Source organism: Trichechus manatus, unplaced genomic scaffold (assembly GCF_000243295.1).
Source record: "Trichechus manatus latirostris isolate Lorelei unplaced genomic scaffold, TriManLat1.0 scaffold00048, whole genome shotgun sequence".
Taxonomy (NCBI): domain Eukaryota; kingdom Metazoa; phylum Chordata; class Mammalia; order Sirenia; family Trichechidae; genus Trichechus; species Trichechus manatus.
In genome coordinates, this window is record NW_004443984.1 from 9,526,128 (window position 1) to 9,544,764 (window position 18,637).

Below are 18,637 nucleotides of genomic sequence, written 5' to 3' on the forward strand. Positions count from 1 at the left end.
AGTCCAGGGACAAGGGCCAGAAGGCACAAGGGGACAAGGAAGCTGGTAATAGGGAACCCAGGATTGAGTAAAGATAGTGTTAATGTGTTGTGAGGTTGTTACCATTGTCATAGGGCAACATGTGTACTAACTGTTAAATGAGAAACTATTTTGTTCTGCAAGCCTTCATCTAAAGTGAGAATAGCAGCACAATTGGAAAAGCGTAGTCGATGTCACTAAACTGTGCATGTAGAAATATTTGAAATGGTGTATCTTTGGCTATGGACATTTTCACCAAAAAAAAAGGTCGAGAAGGGAGAGAGTTGACATGTTGTGGAGTTGTTAACCAATGTCATAAAACAGTATGTGTACTACTGTTTCATGAGAAACTATTTGTTCTGTAAGCCTTCACCTGAAGTACAATTAAAAAAAAATTTATGCATACACTGTTATGACTCTAATTGCTTTCCCCATACTGTGACAACACATTCCTCCTTTCCGCCCCTGATTCCTCATGCTCATTCAACCAGCTCCTAGCCCTCTCTGCCTTCCCATTTCACCTCTGGACAGAAGCTGCCCATTTAGTCTCTTGTATCTACTTCAGCTAAGAGGCATACTCCTTGTGAGTATCATTTTATGTCCCACAGTTCAGTCCAATCCCTGTCTGAAGAGTTGGCCTCGGAAATTGTTTTAGTTCTGGGCTGATAGAGAATCCAGGGGCCTTGCTTTCTGGGGTACCTCCAGGCTCAGTCAGACCATTAAGTCTTGTCTTCTTACTAGAATTAGAGTTCTGCACCCCACATTTCTCCTGCTCCATCTGAGACTCTCTGTTGTGTCCCCTGTCAGGGTGGTCATTGGTGGTAGCCACACCCCATAGGTTTCCAAGCAGTGGCTGGTGGATAGGAACTACAAACATTTTGGTTAGCAGCTGAGCTCTTAACCACTGTGCCACCAGGGCTCCATAGTAGGTGTTTAACATCTATTTGTGGAGTGACTGAGGAGTGCCCTCCAGACTCACCCCCGTGGCAGCCTGCATTGCCCCTTCCACCTCAGGCTCAGCCTGAGGCCGACACTTTAATGGTGAAGTCCAGGAGTTTGCCAACACTGTCCTCTATGTCTCTGGCTCTTCATCCCAGTGGGCACATGCTCCCAGCCATCCCCAGAGCCCTACCAGGGGTGCATGGAACTACAGGATATATATGGCACAACTTCCTGGAGATAGACCTGGCTCAAAGATTTGTAGTGAGAGTTGGGGTGAGGGGAGTTAGGTAGTTTAACTGGTAGTCAATTTAAAGTGTTACTTTTACAGTAAAAATGGCACTAAGATGCTGTGAAATAGATTTTAAAATTTATATGACTTCAATGATAAAACATAAGACTTCAAAAGACATCTCCTGTATGCAGCAAGCTACTTAAAAATGGCATCTTCTTTCCCAGTGGTGGCACCACCCTCATCTTCTTTTGCCCTCAGGCTTGGTTGGGAGATGATGAGGGCCCCTCCCTCATCTTAGCTGTAGGTGCCTTTTCCTTCTACCCCCACCAGGGAGCACAGAAAAACTGTTCTGGTACTGGGCTCCTCTTGTTCTCTGTCCTGACTTGCTCTTTGCACCGTGTAGCTCAGCCTGGGTTTTAATTGGCTGTATAATTGGTTCCCTTCCTGTGTCCTCATCCCCATAGTAGTTTGCTCTGCTGAAAATCCTGCAGCCTCATCTCATGCTACCCATGTGTGATGGTTAAGGTTGTGTGTTGACTTGGCTGGGCCATGATTCTCGGTGGTTTGGCAGTCGTTTGATGTTGTGATCACTTCCATGATGAGACTGGATATAATGTGATCACCTCCATGATGCGATCTGCTGTGAGTAGCCAATCAGTTGCAAGGGAGTTTCCTTGGGTGTGTGGTCTGCATTGAATTTAGGTAGACATTCTAGCAAGTCTCATGGGCTTTTGCTCACTCTGAGTCCTGCAGCTGGCTCTTGTTTGTCTGACCCCTGGTTCTTGGGTCTTGAGCTAGCAGCTTACCTGTGGTCTTGCCTGCCGATATTGGGATTCCTTAATCTTCATAGCCTGTGAGCAAGAGCCCTGCTCTCTGCCTGCTGATCTTAGATTCACCAGCACCTGCAGCTACGTGAGTCAGGAGAAGCCTCTATCCTGACTCACAGACCTGGGACGTTCCAGCCTCTACAACCGCGTGAACCGTTTCCTTGATATAAATCTCTCTCTATATGTATTTATATGCTTTACTGATTTTGCTTCTCTAGAGAACCCAGCCTAAGACACCATGCTTCAGTTCCTCTCTCACCCTTGCTACCTCAGGGCCTTTGTCCCTGCTGTTCTCACCTATTGGAATGCTCCTCTGTGCCTACGTCCTCCTCATCGGTGAGGTCTCAGCTGAAACATCACATCCTCAGAGAAGACTTGCTTGCTCCTGGACCCTTTTTGTACTCTTAGATCAATAAACTTCTTCATTGCACTTTTCCCATAATTAATTATACACACAAGTACGTAAACAATTTGTTATGTATTAGTGTGCTATTAGTTAGATAATGATCTCTCCCACCAAGTTTCAAAAGGGCAGGAACCATAGTTTTATTCCCTCTGTGTCTAACACATAGTAGGTGCTCAGAAAATACCTCTTTTGTGAACTAAACAATAAATCCTGGAAACTCTGATCCCAAGCTGTCCAAATCCCAGAACTTCTGGCCAATACCAACATCCAGTGTGTCAAGGGAATTGCTAAGTGCTCTAAAAAAAAGTGAGCAAGGAAGCAGCTATTACCCACATGGTGACAACTATGGGGCCGAGGCTCACCTTTCAGCCTTCTATCTCCCCAACCCTGCACACCCCTGGCTTCACCCAACCGACTCTGCTGCCTATCTGGGACGCTGGCCCTTGTCTGGGCAGGGGCTCCTTACCTTTGGGGCTGTTGGGTGGAGGGGACAGCACAGTCGGTGCAGAACTGGGGCACTGTTGGGGTGCAGGCAGCAGGCAGCAGGACCCGCACAGCCCCACTGGGCAGTGTCGGGAGCTCAGAGGAAGTGCTCACGAAGACAGCCACATTCTCCATGGGTCCAATGGTCCCCAGGTTGACCACGAACAGGATCCGCTCCAAATCTTCATCCAAAGCAACCTTTCCCGGTGTGCAGGAATGAAGGGGAATGGGAGCCCCCTCTTGCAGAACGTTTCCTAGGAGCCAGGCCTGGCATCAGGGGCTATGCATATATTATCTCTAGTCCTCTTTTACTGATGGGAAAACTGAGGCTCAGCATGGGGGTGCAACTTGCCCAAGTTACTCAGCGAATAACTAAGTCACTGAACCAGGATTTGAACCCACATAGACCTGATCCAGGCCTGTGTACTTTCTGCTGTACCTTGCTGGGGGTGGGAGACATGAACTCACACAAAACACCTAACAGAGGGTCACATCTCCATCCTGTTGACTCTACTTCCCCCCAAGCACCAAATTCAAGCATCGCCCCACACTTGAGGTCCATGCTTTCGCCCACACTCTTTCCTTTTATCTGAAAGACCAGCTCCCTCATTCCTCTTCAGCCAGTCTTACCCATCCATCCAACTCCTCCATGAAAACCTCCCAGGTCCCCAGTCTGGGACCCTCTCTCTCTCCTCTAACACTATCCAGACCTCTCCTGGTACAGTCACTTTCTGCTTCCTATCATGGTTACTCCTTGGCACGTCCTAGCTATTCTTTTAGGCTGAGAGGAGTTGTAACAAGTTGAGGGCAACTTTGACAGTACGCAGAGAAAGTGTTCATTAAAAGATTCTTGAATGTCTTAATAATCAGATGAACAAACTTGCCTTGATCATAGGTCCAAAGGTAAGAATCACATATCATGTGATACTTGTTCTGGGTTTAAGCCCTGGCTCTTCTACTGACATGCTGTGCGACCTTGAGCCAGCTGCTCACCCTCTCTGAGTCTCACTATCCTCAGTAGCAGGTATCACCAGTCACCCTTTGAGTACTAAATCTGTGCCAGGGACTGTGATGTGTGCTCTGCATGAATTTTTTCCACTGATCATCAGGCGGGCATAATTATCAGTTCCATTTTACAGAAGAGGTCTAATTTCTACCCAAGTTCACATACCTTGTAAGCAACAGGACAGGGAGTCAAACTCTGGTGTGACACATTCCACAGCCTCTGAGTTTAAATGATATGCTATTCTGTTCTGCAAAGATATCTGAAAAACTCTTTTGGAGCTGCCTCTGAGCTCATCACACTTGTGAGGTGAGAACAGGAACAATTACCTCTATTATGTGGACAGTGAAACTGAGGTTCCAAGAAGTTAATTATTGGCCCAAGGACACACAGGATTCCATCTCAGGACTCCTGGATCCTACTCCAGTGCTCTCTCTACGCAATCCCATAGCTGTTCTTGCCTGACACTCCAGCCCAGGCACCCTCCAGCCAGGACAGGCTGCACCGTGGCCCCTTCCGGCCTCCTTACCTGTGAGTGTTGAGGCTCGGACACAGGTGGCATCCACATGGCTGCTCTCCAGCTTGGCTTTGTCTTTGATCTGTACCGTGACGACACGTTCAGCAATGACTGCCTCAAAGCCTATCACCGTGGTGTGCTCGTCCAGGGGGTACACGAAGAGGCCTGCCGGAGCAGGGCCAACATCATGGGGTGTCCTGCCCCACCCTGCATGCCCCACCCCTGGGAAGGAACCTGAGCCTTTGACCTGCCTGGTGGATGGCTCACACTGCCAGAGAGGGTTCTGCAGAAAGCCGGGGTGGGGCCTCCGATGCCTCTGGGGCTAGTTGGGTGTTTGCAGCAGCAGGTAGTAAGTGGGCAGCGGGGCGAATGGAGAATCAGCAGCTTCCCCCCGGTTCCAGCTAACTTATTCTGCAGGTGTGTGAGCCCAGTGTGGCCAGAGTTTCTGATTTTTCAAGAGTGATTGGAAACCTGGATTTTATAACCTCTTGTGCGGGCCTAATAAAACACATCCATGTGGTGGATTTGGTCCATGACCATCAGTTTGCCACCTGGAGTGATGAAGAGCTGGGGTTTTGGAGAAAGGGACTAGGGTTCTGACCCAGATCCTGCCTTGTTTACTAGCTGGATGACCTTGGATAAGGCATTTAGCTTCTCTAAGCCTCTGAGTTCATCTGTAAGATGGGGATAATAAAGCCAAACACATAGGACTGTTTTGAGAAGTGAAAGATAGCCACCATTTAGTAACCTCTGTGCTCCATATTATGTGCCAAACATTTTTATATTTCAGTGTTTCTCGAACTCCAGTGTGCACATAAGTCACCTGCAGATGCTGATTTAGTAAGTCTTGGGCAGGGCCTGAGACGCTGCGTTTCTAATCAGTTGCTAAGCGATGCCAATAACTTGGGGGCCACGCTTGGAGTAGCAAGCTCTTATCTCATTTAATCTACCCAATAACACTGGGACAGCACCATGATGGGCCCAGGGTGAGCCCTCCACAAATGCTGGCTTCCTCTTCCTCTGAACCTCAGTTTCCTCATCTACAAAATAAGAAGACCAGTTATTTCTGCATTTGGAAAGTCAAAGGACTGCCCCAAAGTTGTTCAGTAATTTAATTCCCTGAGCTTCCAGGTGGGTCCTATTTTAAGCCACCCTCCCTGTTGTTATTAGCTCCCATCGAGTCAGCCCCCAACTCATGGTGACCCCATGTACAACGGAACGAAACATTGCCTGGTTCAAACTGCTGTGATCCATAGGACTTACAGAGGCTGATTTTTGGAAATAGATTACCAGGCTTTTCTTCCTAGTTCGTCTTAGTCTGAAAGCTCCACCAAAACCTGTTAAGCATCATAGCAAGCCACAAACCTCCACTGACAGACGAGTGGTGGCTCTATATGAGGTGCATTGGCCAGAAATGGACCCCCAGTCTCCCACATGGAAGGCGAGAAATCTGCCACTGAATTACCAATGCGTCTCTCCCTAGGGTTCCTCAAATGAGCAACAAGGCCATTTGCCCTGCCTAGAAGATTTCTGAGGGGAAGAAAGTTTCCCTGCAGGTTCTTTTCGGGTAGTGTTGGCCCCCAGGGCATTGAAATGGTTTCAGAACATCAGGCCGGCTGGGGGGTTGTCCCAAAGACATGAAACGTAGGGCTTAGGAGCTCTGTCACTGTAGTGAGAAGGGCATCCTACCCACAGTAATCCTTCCACGCAGAGCCCAGCACCCTCCTGAAGAGGCCTTCCTGTGACTCCCTTCTTGAATATGAAGAGAGGAGTTTGATTTACACTCGACTCTGCAGGCAAACACCCATCCACCTTCCTAAATGCCCCACACTGATGATTCATGTTTGCAGACTGTTTGCCAGTCCACACTGTCCTTCCTCATGCATTACCTCATCTGCTCACCACAGCCCCAGGCAGGACAGGTGGGGAGGAGCACCCTGATTTTGAGAGGGGCAGTGGTTTCCCCAATGTTAGGGGCAGAGACACACCTAGAATGGGGGCATCTGGCTTTGCCCAAATCTTGGTTACTCTACTACTGCAAGGCTCCCTGGAGAAGGTATAGACTGGCCATTTGACGCAGGGGCGTGCCTTGTGAAAGGCATAAAGTGCTGGGACAGCTGGCTAGAATGAAGGACTGGAGCTGAGCCCAAGCCTGAGTCCAAATCCTGATCATACGTGTCACTAACTTTGAAGCCTGCAGGGCAGAAATGGTATTCCCATTTTACAGATAAGGAAACTGAGACTCAGAGAGATTGTAATGTCAATCAGCCAGCAAATGGCAGGACAGGGATTCAACCTGGAGGATGGGGTGGCCCTGGGGATGCCCCAACAAGGGTTCTTACCCTGGAAAGGCTGAGCTTCCAGGTTGCCATAGGTGAGGGAGGCGGTCAGGCCCAGGGCGTAGCCACTGACGAAGGAGGTGACATGGGAGGCGGTGAGGGGCAGGGCTGCCCCTGTGGCCCGGTTCAGCAGGCCGGGCATTCTACCGGCTACTCAGCCCTCAGAGCCTGCAAGAGACAAGAAGGGCAGGAAGTGAGGAGAGGCTCCTGTTATGGACTGTATTATTTCCCCCAAAAATGTGTGTTGTAAATTCTAACCCCCTATACCTGTGGATGTAATCTCGTTTGTGAATTGGGCTTTCTTTGTTATGTTAATGAGGCCATATCAGCTTGGAGTGTGCCTTAAGCCAATCACTTTTGAGATATAAAAGAGCAGATTAGGCACAGAAGCAAGCACAAGTGGGGAAAAATTGATGCCATGTGGCGATCTCTAAGGAATCGAGGAAGAGAAGCTGAAAGAGACAAGGATTTTTTACCTAGAGCAGATAGAGACAGCCTTCCCCTAGAAGTACCTCCCTGAATTTGGAGTTCTAGCCTCCTGAACCATGAGAAAATAAATTTCTGTTCGCTAAAGCCATCCACTGTGGTATTTTTGTTATAGCAGCACTAGGAAACTAAGACGCCTCCCATTGTTCGCCAGCCCAGCTTTCTGATCTCAGACCCCACAGGTAATCAGAGCATCATTTTCTCCATTTTCCTCCAAAGATTTTCCGGTTAGTGATTCCTTGATAATCATCAATCATCCCTGAGAAGCTGGGAGATGGTAATTATATTTCCATTTCACAAGTAGAGAAACTGAGACCTGGAGAGAGGTGACCTGCCCAAACTCTCGATGGGTTGGAGCACAGGTCCAACCTGGAATTCTCTTCAGCAGCCCCTGCTCTCCTAACTCTGGATGGGAGTAGAGAGACCCAGGCTCTGTCCCCAACCCTTTTTGAGTCCTGTAATCCCCTGAGCCTCAGATGTTTCCTCTGCAAATTAGGGGACTAGACTAGTTCTCCAAGTCCCTTCTTCTCTGACTTCAGAGGAGCATCCCAGAAGACCCACAGTGAAGGGAGCCCGCAGTCTTCCATGTGTTCAGACCCCAAACCTGGGAGTTGCTCCTGATGCTTCTCTCTTGCCACCCCTCATCCCCAATCCATCACCAAGTCCTATGATTTTATCCTGGAAAAGCCCTTGTATCCATCCACTGCTTTCCTTCTCTACCACCAGCATCCTTGTCCAAACCACCACCATCTCTACTTGGACTGCAGCTCCTAACTGATCTTTTGAATATACTCTTCTTTCCAGGAATCCAATCTCCACCCAATAGCCAGAGTGAAGGTAAAACTAGTTACTGCTGAGTCACAGTAGAACTGTGCTCCATAGGGTTTTCAATAGCTGATTTTTCAAAAGTAGATCACCAGGCCTTTCTTCTGAGGCACCTCTGGATGGACTCACACCTCCAACCTTTCCATTAGTAGTCAAGCATGTTAACCATTGGTACCACCTGGGACTCTAGAGTGAACGTAGCAACATACATATCAGACAGGTCCCCCGTAGCCTCTGTCACCCCCTTTACCCTCTAGTGTCTTCCCATTGGTCCTCAGATAAAGACCAAAACCCTTAACATGGCTTAAGGCCCTGCCTGGTCTGGGCCCTGCTGTTCTCCACAGCCCATCAGTCACCACGTTCCCCCAAACATACTTTGCTGATCTTGCCAGCTTCCTTTCCATTCCTCAGATGTGTCCTCCTCTCTCTGGCCATTGTCCTTGCCACTCCACCTGGAAGGCTCACCCCATGACCCATTTTTTTAAACTAGTAAGCCTCCTACTCATCCTTCAGTTTCAACTCTGAGTTACATCCTCAGGGAAGCCTGACCACCTGTGCCCTGCATCCTCCATCACCCTCTCATAAAGTCGATTTCTCCCCCTCAGAGTGTTTCCATCAGTTTGTAGTGATACATTTTGTTTTCCTGTGATTATTTTGTGATTGTCATCCCTTTTAGAGTGTATGCTCCTGGAGGGCAGGGACCACATCTATTTTTGCTAGCCATTGTATCCTCAGTGCTGGCAGACTGAATGAATGAGAATGAATGGCTGTCATCATTTCAACAGTGGACCAACAGTCTATTCCAAGGACTTCATAGTACTTATCAGGGCAATATACCAATTATCTAGCTCCTTAGAAGTGAGGCTAGCAAGACTTCAGCTTGCTTACTTTGGACAGGTCGTCAGGAAAGACCAATTGCTAGAAATAGACATCATGTTTGGTAAAGTAGAGGGTCAGCGAAAACAAGGCAAACCCTCAATGAGATGGATTGAAATAATAGCCACAACACTGAACTCAAATGTACTAACAATTATGAAGATGGCTCAGAACTGGGCAACATTTAGTTCTACCGTACAGACGGTCGCCATGAGTCAGCGTCAACTTGATGCCAACTAAGAAAACAGCATTAGACTCCTGAGATCCTCCCAAGGAATCATGTGCCTTTGGAGCTGAGGTAGGAATGAAAGGCAAGGTCAAACAAAGAGTGTGGAATGCAAGTTTGAGGTCATGTTCTCTCTGCAGTTTTCCTCTCTGGTATATGAGCCATGAAAACCTTCCACGGGCTGCTGGCCTGTTGCCATTTATTTTCAAGGCTGTTTGATGAGTGCTGCTTGCTCTGCCCTTTCTGGAAGAAGGAAACTCTTGTCCTTTAGGTCCTTTTCATCTCCCCAGCTAAGATCCTGGGGAGTTCCCTACCTCTCTGCCAGGCCAGGAGTCTCTTTTGAATTATGTTCTGTTTTGTGGCTCAGGTCGAGACAGCTCTCAGCCCTGGCTTATCTGCTGTCAGGGTGATGGACAGCAGGAGATAGATAAGGCACCAGGAGGGAGCAATATTCTCTCAGGAGTTCTCTGTCCTGGTGGCCAGAGTAAAGCCTGCCTATTCTATTGGAGCAGAACAAAATGGCGGACTTCATTTCCTGACTGAGCCCTGTAGCCAGTCACCCACCTTCTCTCCCTCTTCCTTCTCATTCTGGTTCACACTTATCCAGAATGCTGATTGAGGAATACAGCTTCAGTCTACCATGGGACTTATCCATCTTATCCAACAGTCTTCCCACACTGTCCCTGGGGTCCATCCCAGGTTTCCTGGAGAGGCCCTTCCTCCAGGGAGTGGAACTTGGATAAGAGATGTCAGATAACAAAGGGCAGACTCACTGAGAACTGATCCTTTAAGAATTCCCACCCTCTTGGAAAGAGTACACGTTAAATCCTGTGGTGTCTAATTAATCTAATTTTTCATCAATTCATCAAGCATTTATAAGTACCCACTAGTCCCTGGGGGGTGCAAACAGTTAAGTGCATGGCTACTAATTGACAGGTTAATGGTTTGAACCCACTCAGAGGTGCCTTGGAAGAAAGGCTTCCAAAAAATGACAACCATAAAAGCCCTATGGAGCACAGTTCTACCGTGACACAGATAGTTGACTCACTCAACTGTTTTTTTTTTTTTTACTGTTCCAGGCCCTGAATAAGACCCCGGAGATACAAAGATAAGACATAGGTCCCATTCTCAAGGAGTGTATAATCCAGTGGCAAGAGAAATTTAGGGGTGGGGGAATAGTAACAGGAGCTGGAATTTACTGAACACTGAAAATGTGGCAGACACGTGTACTATCTCATTTAATCTCACAGCCTTATAAAGTATCATTCTTTTGCAGATGAGGACATTGAGGCCTCAAGAGAAATGTGCTTGCCTGATTTTAGTGTGATAGGGTCAGAATTTATTCTGTGTTTACATTCCCCACCTCCTTCCCTGATCTGTCAGACAACCTGTCTTTGTCTGCCCAGGTCCTTGGTTTTGGAGGATGCTGATCTGGAAAATGGGCTGGAGAGGTGAGAGCAGACAGGAAGGGGATTAAACAAAGGTGTCATAGGCTGGGGCTTGGAGAAGAGAGTGAAGAGTGAAGAATAGAAGGGAGAAATCTCCAACAAAACAAATAAACAAAACAAACAAAAAAATGAAAACAAACAAACAAAAACCTCTTGCCATCAAGTCAATTCAAACTCATGGCAATCCTCTGTGCATCAGAGTAGAATTATGCTCCATAGGGATTACTTGACAGTAAACAGAAACAGATTGCCAGGCCTTTCCTCCGTGATGCTTCTAGGTGGATCTGAACCACCAACCTTTCAGTTAATAGCTGAGAGCAGACTGTTTGCACCACCCAGAAACCTCTAGGGAGGGAAAGAGAGTATTAAAGAGCAAGGAGTCTTCTAGAGGCCTTAGAACAGCCATGAGGCTTGGGAGAATTGGCGCAGGGAGGAAGGATCTTAAGAAGGGTTACCCTAAGTTATAAATTTACTCCCATTTAATGTTTGTTAAGAGCCACAAAGAAAGATTAGAATTATTTGGGGTGCTGGATTATGTTTCTTTGAATGAAATGTTGTGCTAAACCTGTACCTGCCATCTGTAACTACTTGTCTCCCTCACCAGGCTGTGAGCTCTGTAAGAGCAAGCAAGGACATCTTCTTCTTTAAGGTGCCCAGCTCCCAGCACAGCACGCAGTTCAGAGGAGAACTCAATTGATGAGGGCATCTACCAGGGTCTTGCCTTCCATACTGGAGATCCAGGTTCAATGTCATGGATTGAATTATGCTCCCCCTCTCCAAAAAAAATGTGTGTATCAATTTGGCTGGGCCATGATTCCCAGTATTGTGTGATTTGCCTATATGTTGTAAATCCTGCCTCTATGATGTTAATGAGGGAGGATGGGCGGCAGTTGTGTTAGTAAGGCAGGACTCAATCTACAAGATTGGATTGTGTCCTGAGGCAATCTCTTGAGATATAAAAGACAGAAGTGAGCAGTGAGACAGGGGGACCTCATATCATCAAGGAAGCAGTGCCGGGAGCAGAGCGCGTCGTTTGGACCTGGGGTCCCTGCACAGAGAAGCTCCTAATCCAGGGGAACATTGATGAGAAGACCAACAGAGAGAGAAAGCCTTTCCCTGGAGCTGATGCCCTGAATTAGGACTTTTAGCCTACTTTTACTGTGAGGAAATAAATTTCTCTTTGTTAAAGCCATCCACTTGTAGTGTTTCTGTTATAGCAGCACTAGATGACTAAGACACCTAGCAACCACCTGTCTGTCTGTGGAGGCTTGAGTGTCTATAATACTGAACAGATTTCAGCAGAGTTTCCAGACTAAGATGGACTAGGAAGAAAGGCCTGGAGATCTACTTCGGAAAGTCAGCCAACGATAACCCTATGGATCACAATAGGCCTGTCCATAACTGATCGTGGGTATGGTGCAGGACCAGGCAGTGTTTTGTTCCGTTGTGCATGGGGTCACCATGAGTCAGGAGCCCACTTGAGACGGTAGCTAACAACAGCAGCAACAACCAGGTTCTAGTGCTTTAATCTTTGCTAATCTTCACACTAACCCCATTTCACAGATGGGGACACAGAGGTTCAGAAGGGAGAAGCCTGGAACCCAGTGTTACACAGCTGGTGAGTGGCCAAGATGAATGGGAACCAGCCCTATTTCCAAAGCCTGTTCTTTCCCTTCCCTGGGCTGCCTCCAAGTCTGTGCTGAGCTCTCAGGAGAGAAAGGGAAGAAGGGCAGGATGGAAGGAGGAAGTGAGTGAGGGAGGGAGGAAGGACCAGGAACATGGTGGACCCCTGCCCACCACCACAGGCTCCAGATGCTGTCTCTCGTCCAGCCTTCCCTGGGGAGGCCTGTGGCCTGGGCCTATTTGTCCTGGAACAGCCTGGGGTGCAGTGCTCCGGGCTGGGAGCAGGGCCAGCAACAGGCATGGTGTGACTTGATTTAGGAAATGCAGGTAAAGGCTCAGGGTCAAGGGAATCCTGGGACCCTGTTCCATCTTCTTCCCACAACAGAGGGAGAGGATGCCTGCATCAGGGGTCCTGGGGCCAAGGAGAAGGGCATCACACCTGTCTCACCAGGGGATGTTTGCTTTTTAGAAGGAGATAGGAAAGGGGGAAATGGGCTTGGGGGATAGTGGCTAGATCTGGGTCTCAAGAGTGCTATCTGATGTTAGAGTTCTTGGATTGCCACTTCCTGGGTGACCCGGGGCCACTTACCCTCCTGGGCTCTGCCACTTACATATGTGTGACCTTGAGCAAGTCACTTAACCTCTCTGTGCCTTATCTTTCTCATCTGTGAGATGGGATCATGACGGTGCCCACCTCCTAGGAAAACTGGGAGGATAAATGTGATAATGCCTGTCAAGAGGTGGAAAAGCAGAGAGGTCCTTCAGGGCCTTGTGGGCTTCCATTATTTGCCTTCTTCCATTGACACTCCCACCCACCCACCCACCCTGCAAGCATCATGTCCTGGGCCAGGCAGATCCCTTGCATGCTTCCACGCTGGACAGAGGTGGGTAGGATTTGTGAGCTTCTGCTGAAGCTGGTCTCATAGCCCATCTGACCCTGTTCTTAGAGCTGAAATCTGCCCTATCCCTTCTAACCCAATTCATTGTTGTCTGAGACAACATGGCAGGCCAACTCTCTCCCCTTGGAAAGCCATTCTGGAAACCTCTCACCCTCACCCTGGCGAGATCCTGCCCAGACTGTGCCTCCATGGAGTCGGGCCCCAAGGCTTGATGCAGACTAGTGAACCAGCCACACAATCCTTCTGTGGCTTGTCACCCTGCCCACTTACCTCGGTTTGGAGGCCCTCCTCCTTTTCCCCATCTCCAACCCCTCTAGAAAAGTCCATGCCTTCATGCTGCCACTGGGAGTTACCCTCCAAGGGCCACCCTTCCCACAGCTGGGCTCTGCATCAACACCACATTGAAGTGGAGATGGAGTGGATGGGTTCTCTGGACTTGGTCCAATTGTTCTGAGCTTCTAGAATTCTGAGGTTCTCACATTCTGGTCTCCTCCTTCTAAACCTCCCCACCTTGGGTTCAAATCCAGGTGACACAGGTAATGAATCCATGATCTGATACCCACTCCTCCCACCTCCATTTACCCCATGCCCCAGACAGTCAAGACCACTTGCTAGTCCTCCAGACAAGGCTGCCTTTCTCTGCATCTGTATTTCTTCTCAAATGCCACCACATCCATGAAGTCTTCTCAAAGTTCTGCATGGGATACGCTTGTCCCCCCACTAGCACAGTTGGCATGTCTCATGTTATTGATCTCATAATCCATGTATCATGTGTCCATTCCACAAATGTGTATTGAACATCTACTATGCATCAGACACTGTGGTAGACCCTCAACCAGAGTAGCGAACAAGGTAGACAAGGCCCCTGCCTTCAGGCCTTGTGTCTTGTGTCCTGTTCTCCACCCCATCACCAGTCGGGTGGCTTCCAGCTCCTAGAACTGGAAGCAAGAACTCTCTCTCCCCCCAGTGCCTGGCACATATCAGTGCTCAACAAGGACTGACTGACTGAATGAATGGCTTGTGCTCCATTTGTTGAATGAATGAATGAATAGAATGGAATGTGTCAGGGGTGGGAATAAGCATTGGCTCTAGGTTCATTTTTATAGGATATGAGGACAATGCCTGAAGAATCTAATAGCGGGGGAGTTCCCTATTTCAACCCAAAACCCATAGGATTCCATTCCAAAGGTAACTGCAGTTTCCTTTTGGGGTGAGGAATTAGAAGGCTATATCAGGGCAGAAAATGCCCAGAGCTGTCTGTGCATAGAGTGTCCCTGTATCACTTGAGAGACTTGGATTGTAGCCAGTCCAGACGTCCAGGACAATCAGCCCTACAGAGGCTTCTGGGAGGCTGAGGTCCAGGCTGCCCATGGCCTCTGAGGCTTCCAGCTAAGAGACTATGTCTGGACCCGCTGATGGAGGGAGAAAGAGACGTATCCAAATTTGAAAACTCCAGATAAATGAGGGCTGTCTGTAGGGCTTCTGAAAAGCTTCTTCGTTATATAAAATCAAGAAGGGGGTAGTCGAAATACACTCAGTGGTGGTTGCCAGGTGGATGAATGCCTGTTCCCTGGAAGCCTGATCAGTTTCCAGAGTTGGAAGCCTCTGCCCACTGAGGGTCAGTGTCTTAGTCATCTAGTGCTGCTGTAACAGAAATACCACAAGTGGATGGTTTTAACGAAGAGAAGTTTGTTTCCTCACAGTCAAAGTAGGCTAAAAGTCCAAATTCAGGGCGTCAGCTCCAGGAGAAGTCTTTCTCTCTCTGTTGGCCTTCTCATCAGTGCTCCCCTGGACTAGGAGCTTCTCTGTGCAGGGACCCCGGTCCAAAGGACGCGCTCTGCTCCCAGCATTGCTTTCTTGATGGTATGAGGTCTCCCTGTCTCACTGCTCACTTCTGTCTTTTATATCTCAAGAGATTGCCTCAGGACACAATCTAATCTTGTAGATCAGGTCCTGCCTTACTAACACAACTGCCACCCATCCTCCCTCACTAACATCATAGAGGCAGGTTTACTACATACAGGAAAATCACACAGTACCAGGAATCATGGCCTAGCCAAATTGATACACACATTTTTTGGGGGACATAATTCAAACCATGACAGTCAGTCAGAAATGAGCACACAAATCACTGGGAAAATTGGACTCAATTTACACAAATTCAGTTTGTGCCCACCTTTCTGGGAGCACATTTGCAGGGTGAGTTTGCCCTGCTGAGCTGCCAGAATCCCTATGGCCCACTGAAAGGCACTAAATGGATTCTCTGTGTGGCTCTGGGCCTAGTCCATATCTCCTGCTTGTCCTCCCCTGCCTGAAAGAAGCTCACAGGATGACGGAGTGGAGGGAGGGCTATTTTAGAGTCCAACCTACAGCCATTTGCCTTCCAGAGCTGCTCTTGAGCACTGGGGACTTCTGGAGAATTGAAGAGTGATCCTATAACCGTCCCCTCCCACAACATCTCCAAGTGTTGCAAGGACAAATTAGCAGGCTAATTCCTGCTCCTGGAATCTGCTTTTCCTTTTCCTTATCCAACACTTTCTCACTGGGAACTAGCATTTCTTGGGAATTTGCTTGAAACTCAGTTTCACCATCTGTGTAACGAGCATATAAAATGAATGGTAGTTTACCACAGCCTCCATCAGACTGAGTCCAGTACAACTAGATGGTGTCCGGCTACCACCACCGACTGCTCTGACAGGGATCACAACAGAGGGTCCCAGACAGAGCTGGAGAAAAATGTAGAAAGAATTTTTAACTCTCACACACACACAAAGACCAGACTTACTGGTCTGACAGAAACTGGAGAAACCCCGAGAGTATGGCCCCTGGACACCCTTATAGCTCAGTAATGAAGTCACTCCTGAGGTTCACGCTTCAGCCAAAGATTAGACAGCCCCATAAGACAAAACGAGACTAAAAGGGCACACTAGCCCAGGGGCAAGGACAAGAAGGCAGGAGGGGACAGGAAAGCTGGCAATGGGGAACCCAAGGTCGAGGAGAGAGTGTTGACACGTTATGGGGTTGGCAACCAATGTCACAAAACAATAAGTGTATTAATTGCTTAGTGAGAAACTAGTTTGCTCTGTAAACTTTCATCTAAAGGACAATTAAAAAAATATATATAAAAAAAATGAATGGTAGTTTGTTTCCCAAGGTTATCCTGAGGATTACAAGTGAGATGTTGTTAGTTGCCGTCAAGTGAATTTTGATTCATGGTGGCCGCATGTGATAGAGTAGAACTGCCACAGAGGGTTTTCTTGGCTGTAATATTTACAGAAGCAGATCACCAGGTCTTTCTCCCGCTGAGCGACTGGATAGGTTCAAACCGCCAATCTTTTGGTTAGCAGCAGAGCACTTAACCATTTGCACCACCAGGGCTCCTTTACAAGGGAGATACTGCATATAAAATGCATATCCCAGCTTCTGGCCCTCAATAAATGTTGACTATTATTTTCATTTCCTTTTCTCTTTGGAATGTTTTCCTGATCTTACTCTCCTAGCAACACAGACTGCATCTGGGCACTGGCCTTTTTGGCATTTCCCCATGGTGGCCACAGCCACCCACAGTCCTCAGACCTGTTTCCCTGGCACCCTGGGGGCCCCACTTTCCCAGGAAGGCTGCTTAGGTGTTGGCTGAGGAATACATTCTTTGCCTTAGCTTCTTTCTAAGGTCCCAGGTCAGTCTGTGCCAAGCTGTGAGGCTGCTCCCTGACACATGCTGTCCCCTCAGCTGGCATAGAAAGGCCACGAGGGGTGACACAGGGCAATGGAAAAAGAGACTAGGGCCCTGGTGGAACCCAGACTGGGACCTGCTATCACACGCACTCCCAGCACCCGTGCCTCTCGGGCTGGGGTACAACACAGCCCGTGCAACATAACGATTGGGGGACTGCTGGTTCGGTGTCGGTCTTTGCCCAACACCTCTGAGGTCAGTGTAAGTCCCACGGGGGTCAGAATGGAAGCTGTCATGTTATTCCAGCACAGAGACTAGTGCCTGAAATAGTTCTAAAATACAGTAATAATAGCTAACAACGTATTGAATAATTACCATGTACCAGGCGCTGCTCTCAATGCTTCTCATGAATTAGCTCAGGTAACCCTCAGGGCAGCTATATGAGGTAGGCACAACTATTATCCCCATTTTGTAGATGAGGAAACTGAGGCACAGAGAGGTTACCTCCCTTGCCTAAAAGTTATACACTCCTAAGTGGTAGAGCTGGGATTTGGACTCCGGCTTCAAAGATCAAGCTCTTAGCCACAAGGCTTTGTCACCCCCGTCAATACTTATTTGCTTATGAATAAGTGAACGACCTGGAGACAGTCACCCTCAACCCTGCCTGGGTCTTGGTGTCTTTATCTAACAGCATGAAGAGGTGGGCCTGATAATTAAGAAGTCCATCCCCTCCCTCCAAAGTTGACAGTCCAGGGCCAACTCCAGAAGGAACAGAGTCCTAGTCCTCCTCGCTGTTCCAAGACAACAAAGATAGGAAGTGAAGACATCATCGGTTCCCCTGCTCCTTGCCCATTTTAAGGGGTCACATGTCTGGCTACTTAGGCTACTCTCAGAGACAGCACGGAGTGTTTCCTGAGTGTCAGGTCCTCGTATGGAATCCCTGGGTAGTTTAAATGGTTAATGTGCTTGGCTGCTAACTGAAAGGTTAGAGACTTGAGGCCACCAGAGACACCTCAGAAGAAAGACCCGGAGATCTACTTCTGAAAAATCAGCCATTGAAAACCCTATGGAGCACAAGGTCACTTTGACACTCATAGGGTCGCCATGAGTCAGAGTCAACTTGATGGCAACTGGATAAAAGACCTCATGAGGCAGATCATCGCCACTTTACAGCAAAGGAAATCAAGGCCGAGAGAGGTTAAGTAACTCTCAAGGTCACACAGCGCGTTGGTGGTAGAACCAGGATTTGAACCCCAGCAGTCTGGCTCCAAAACTTGGGCTGTTAACCATGCCCTTCTGCTTCCTGCTACCCCCTGGCCACGCCCAGCTGGTTGCCAAGGCCCAGTCAACTTGCTTTTACTCAGAGGCTGTTGCCCCTCAATTGATGGGGCAAAACGCTGGGGTTCCATATCCCACCAGCCCACCAGGAGTGGGGGTTGGGACGGGAGCAGGGAGAGGAGGAAGCATCCTTCACCTATTGCTCTCTCTCCTATAGAGGAGGTGCATTAGCATCGGATCCCACTGGGGAAATCATCTGAACTATCAGGCAAATGGAACACGGTGGACACACTGAGAGGTCGTAAATGGATCTCATGGGGCAACTTACTGCAGGAAAGGCTCAGAGAAGGTTTGCAGTGTCCCTTTTCTCGGCAGGTCTCCAGCTGCTAAAATGCCAGCTGAAGGCTTACAGGGAATGGGGAGATGGTTGATGAAGCTGGGTTTAGGATGCTTCGTTTTAAGAAGGTGGGATTTAGAGGTCCCTGACACTTATAACAAACTGACATTGATTCAAGCACTGTGCTAAGCAATTTATG

General features: G+C 48.3%; 1 protein-coding gene across 1 annotated transcript in view; it reads right to left on the bottom strand.

Moving 5' to 3' along the window:
- VWA5B1 (von Willebrand factor A domain containing 5B1) overlaps positions 1–6,909 on the bottom strand; it is a 54,142-nt gene extending 47,233 nt beyond the window's left edge. The window contains exons 1-3 of the mRNA XM_004377175.1: positions 6,771–6,909; positions 4,441–4,593; positions 2,892–3,162 (exon numbers count right to left, since the gene is read on the bottom strand). Coding sequence (XP_004377232.1) covers positions 2,892–3,162; positions 4,441–4,593; positions 6,771–6,909 — 563 coding nt within the window. The remainder of the gene's footprint in view (positions 1–2,891; positions 3,163–4,440; positions 4,594–6,770) is intronic.
- Positions 6,910–18,637: the final 11,728 nt, after the last annotated feature.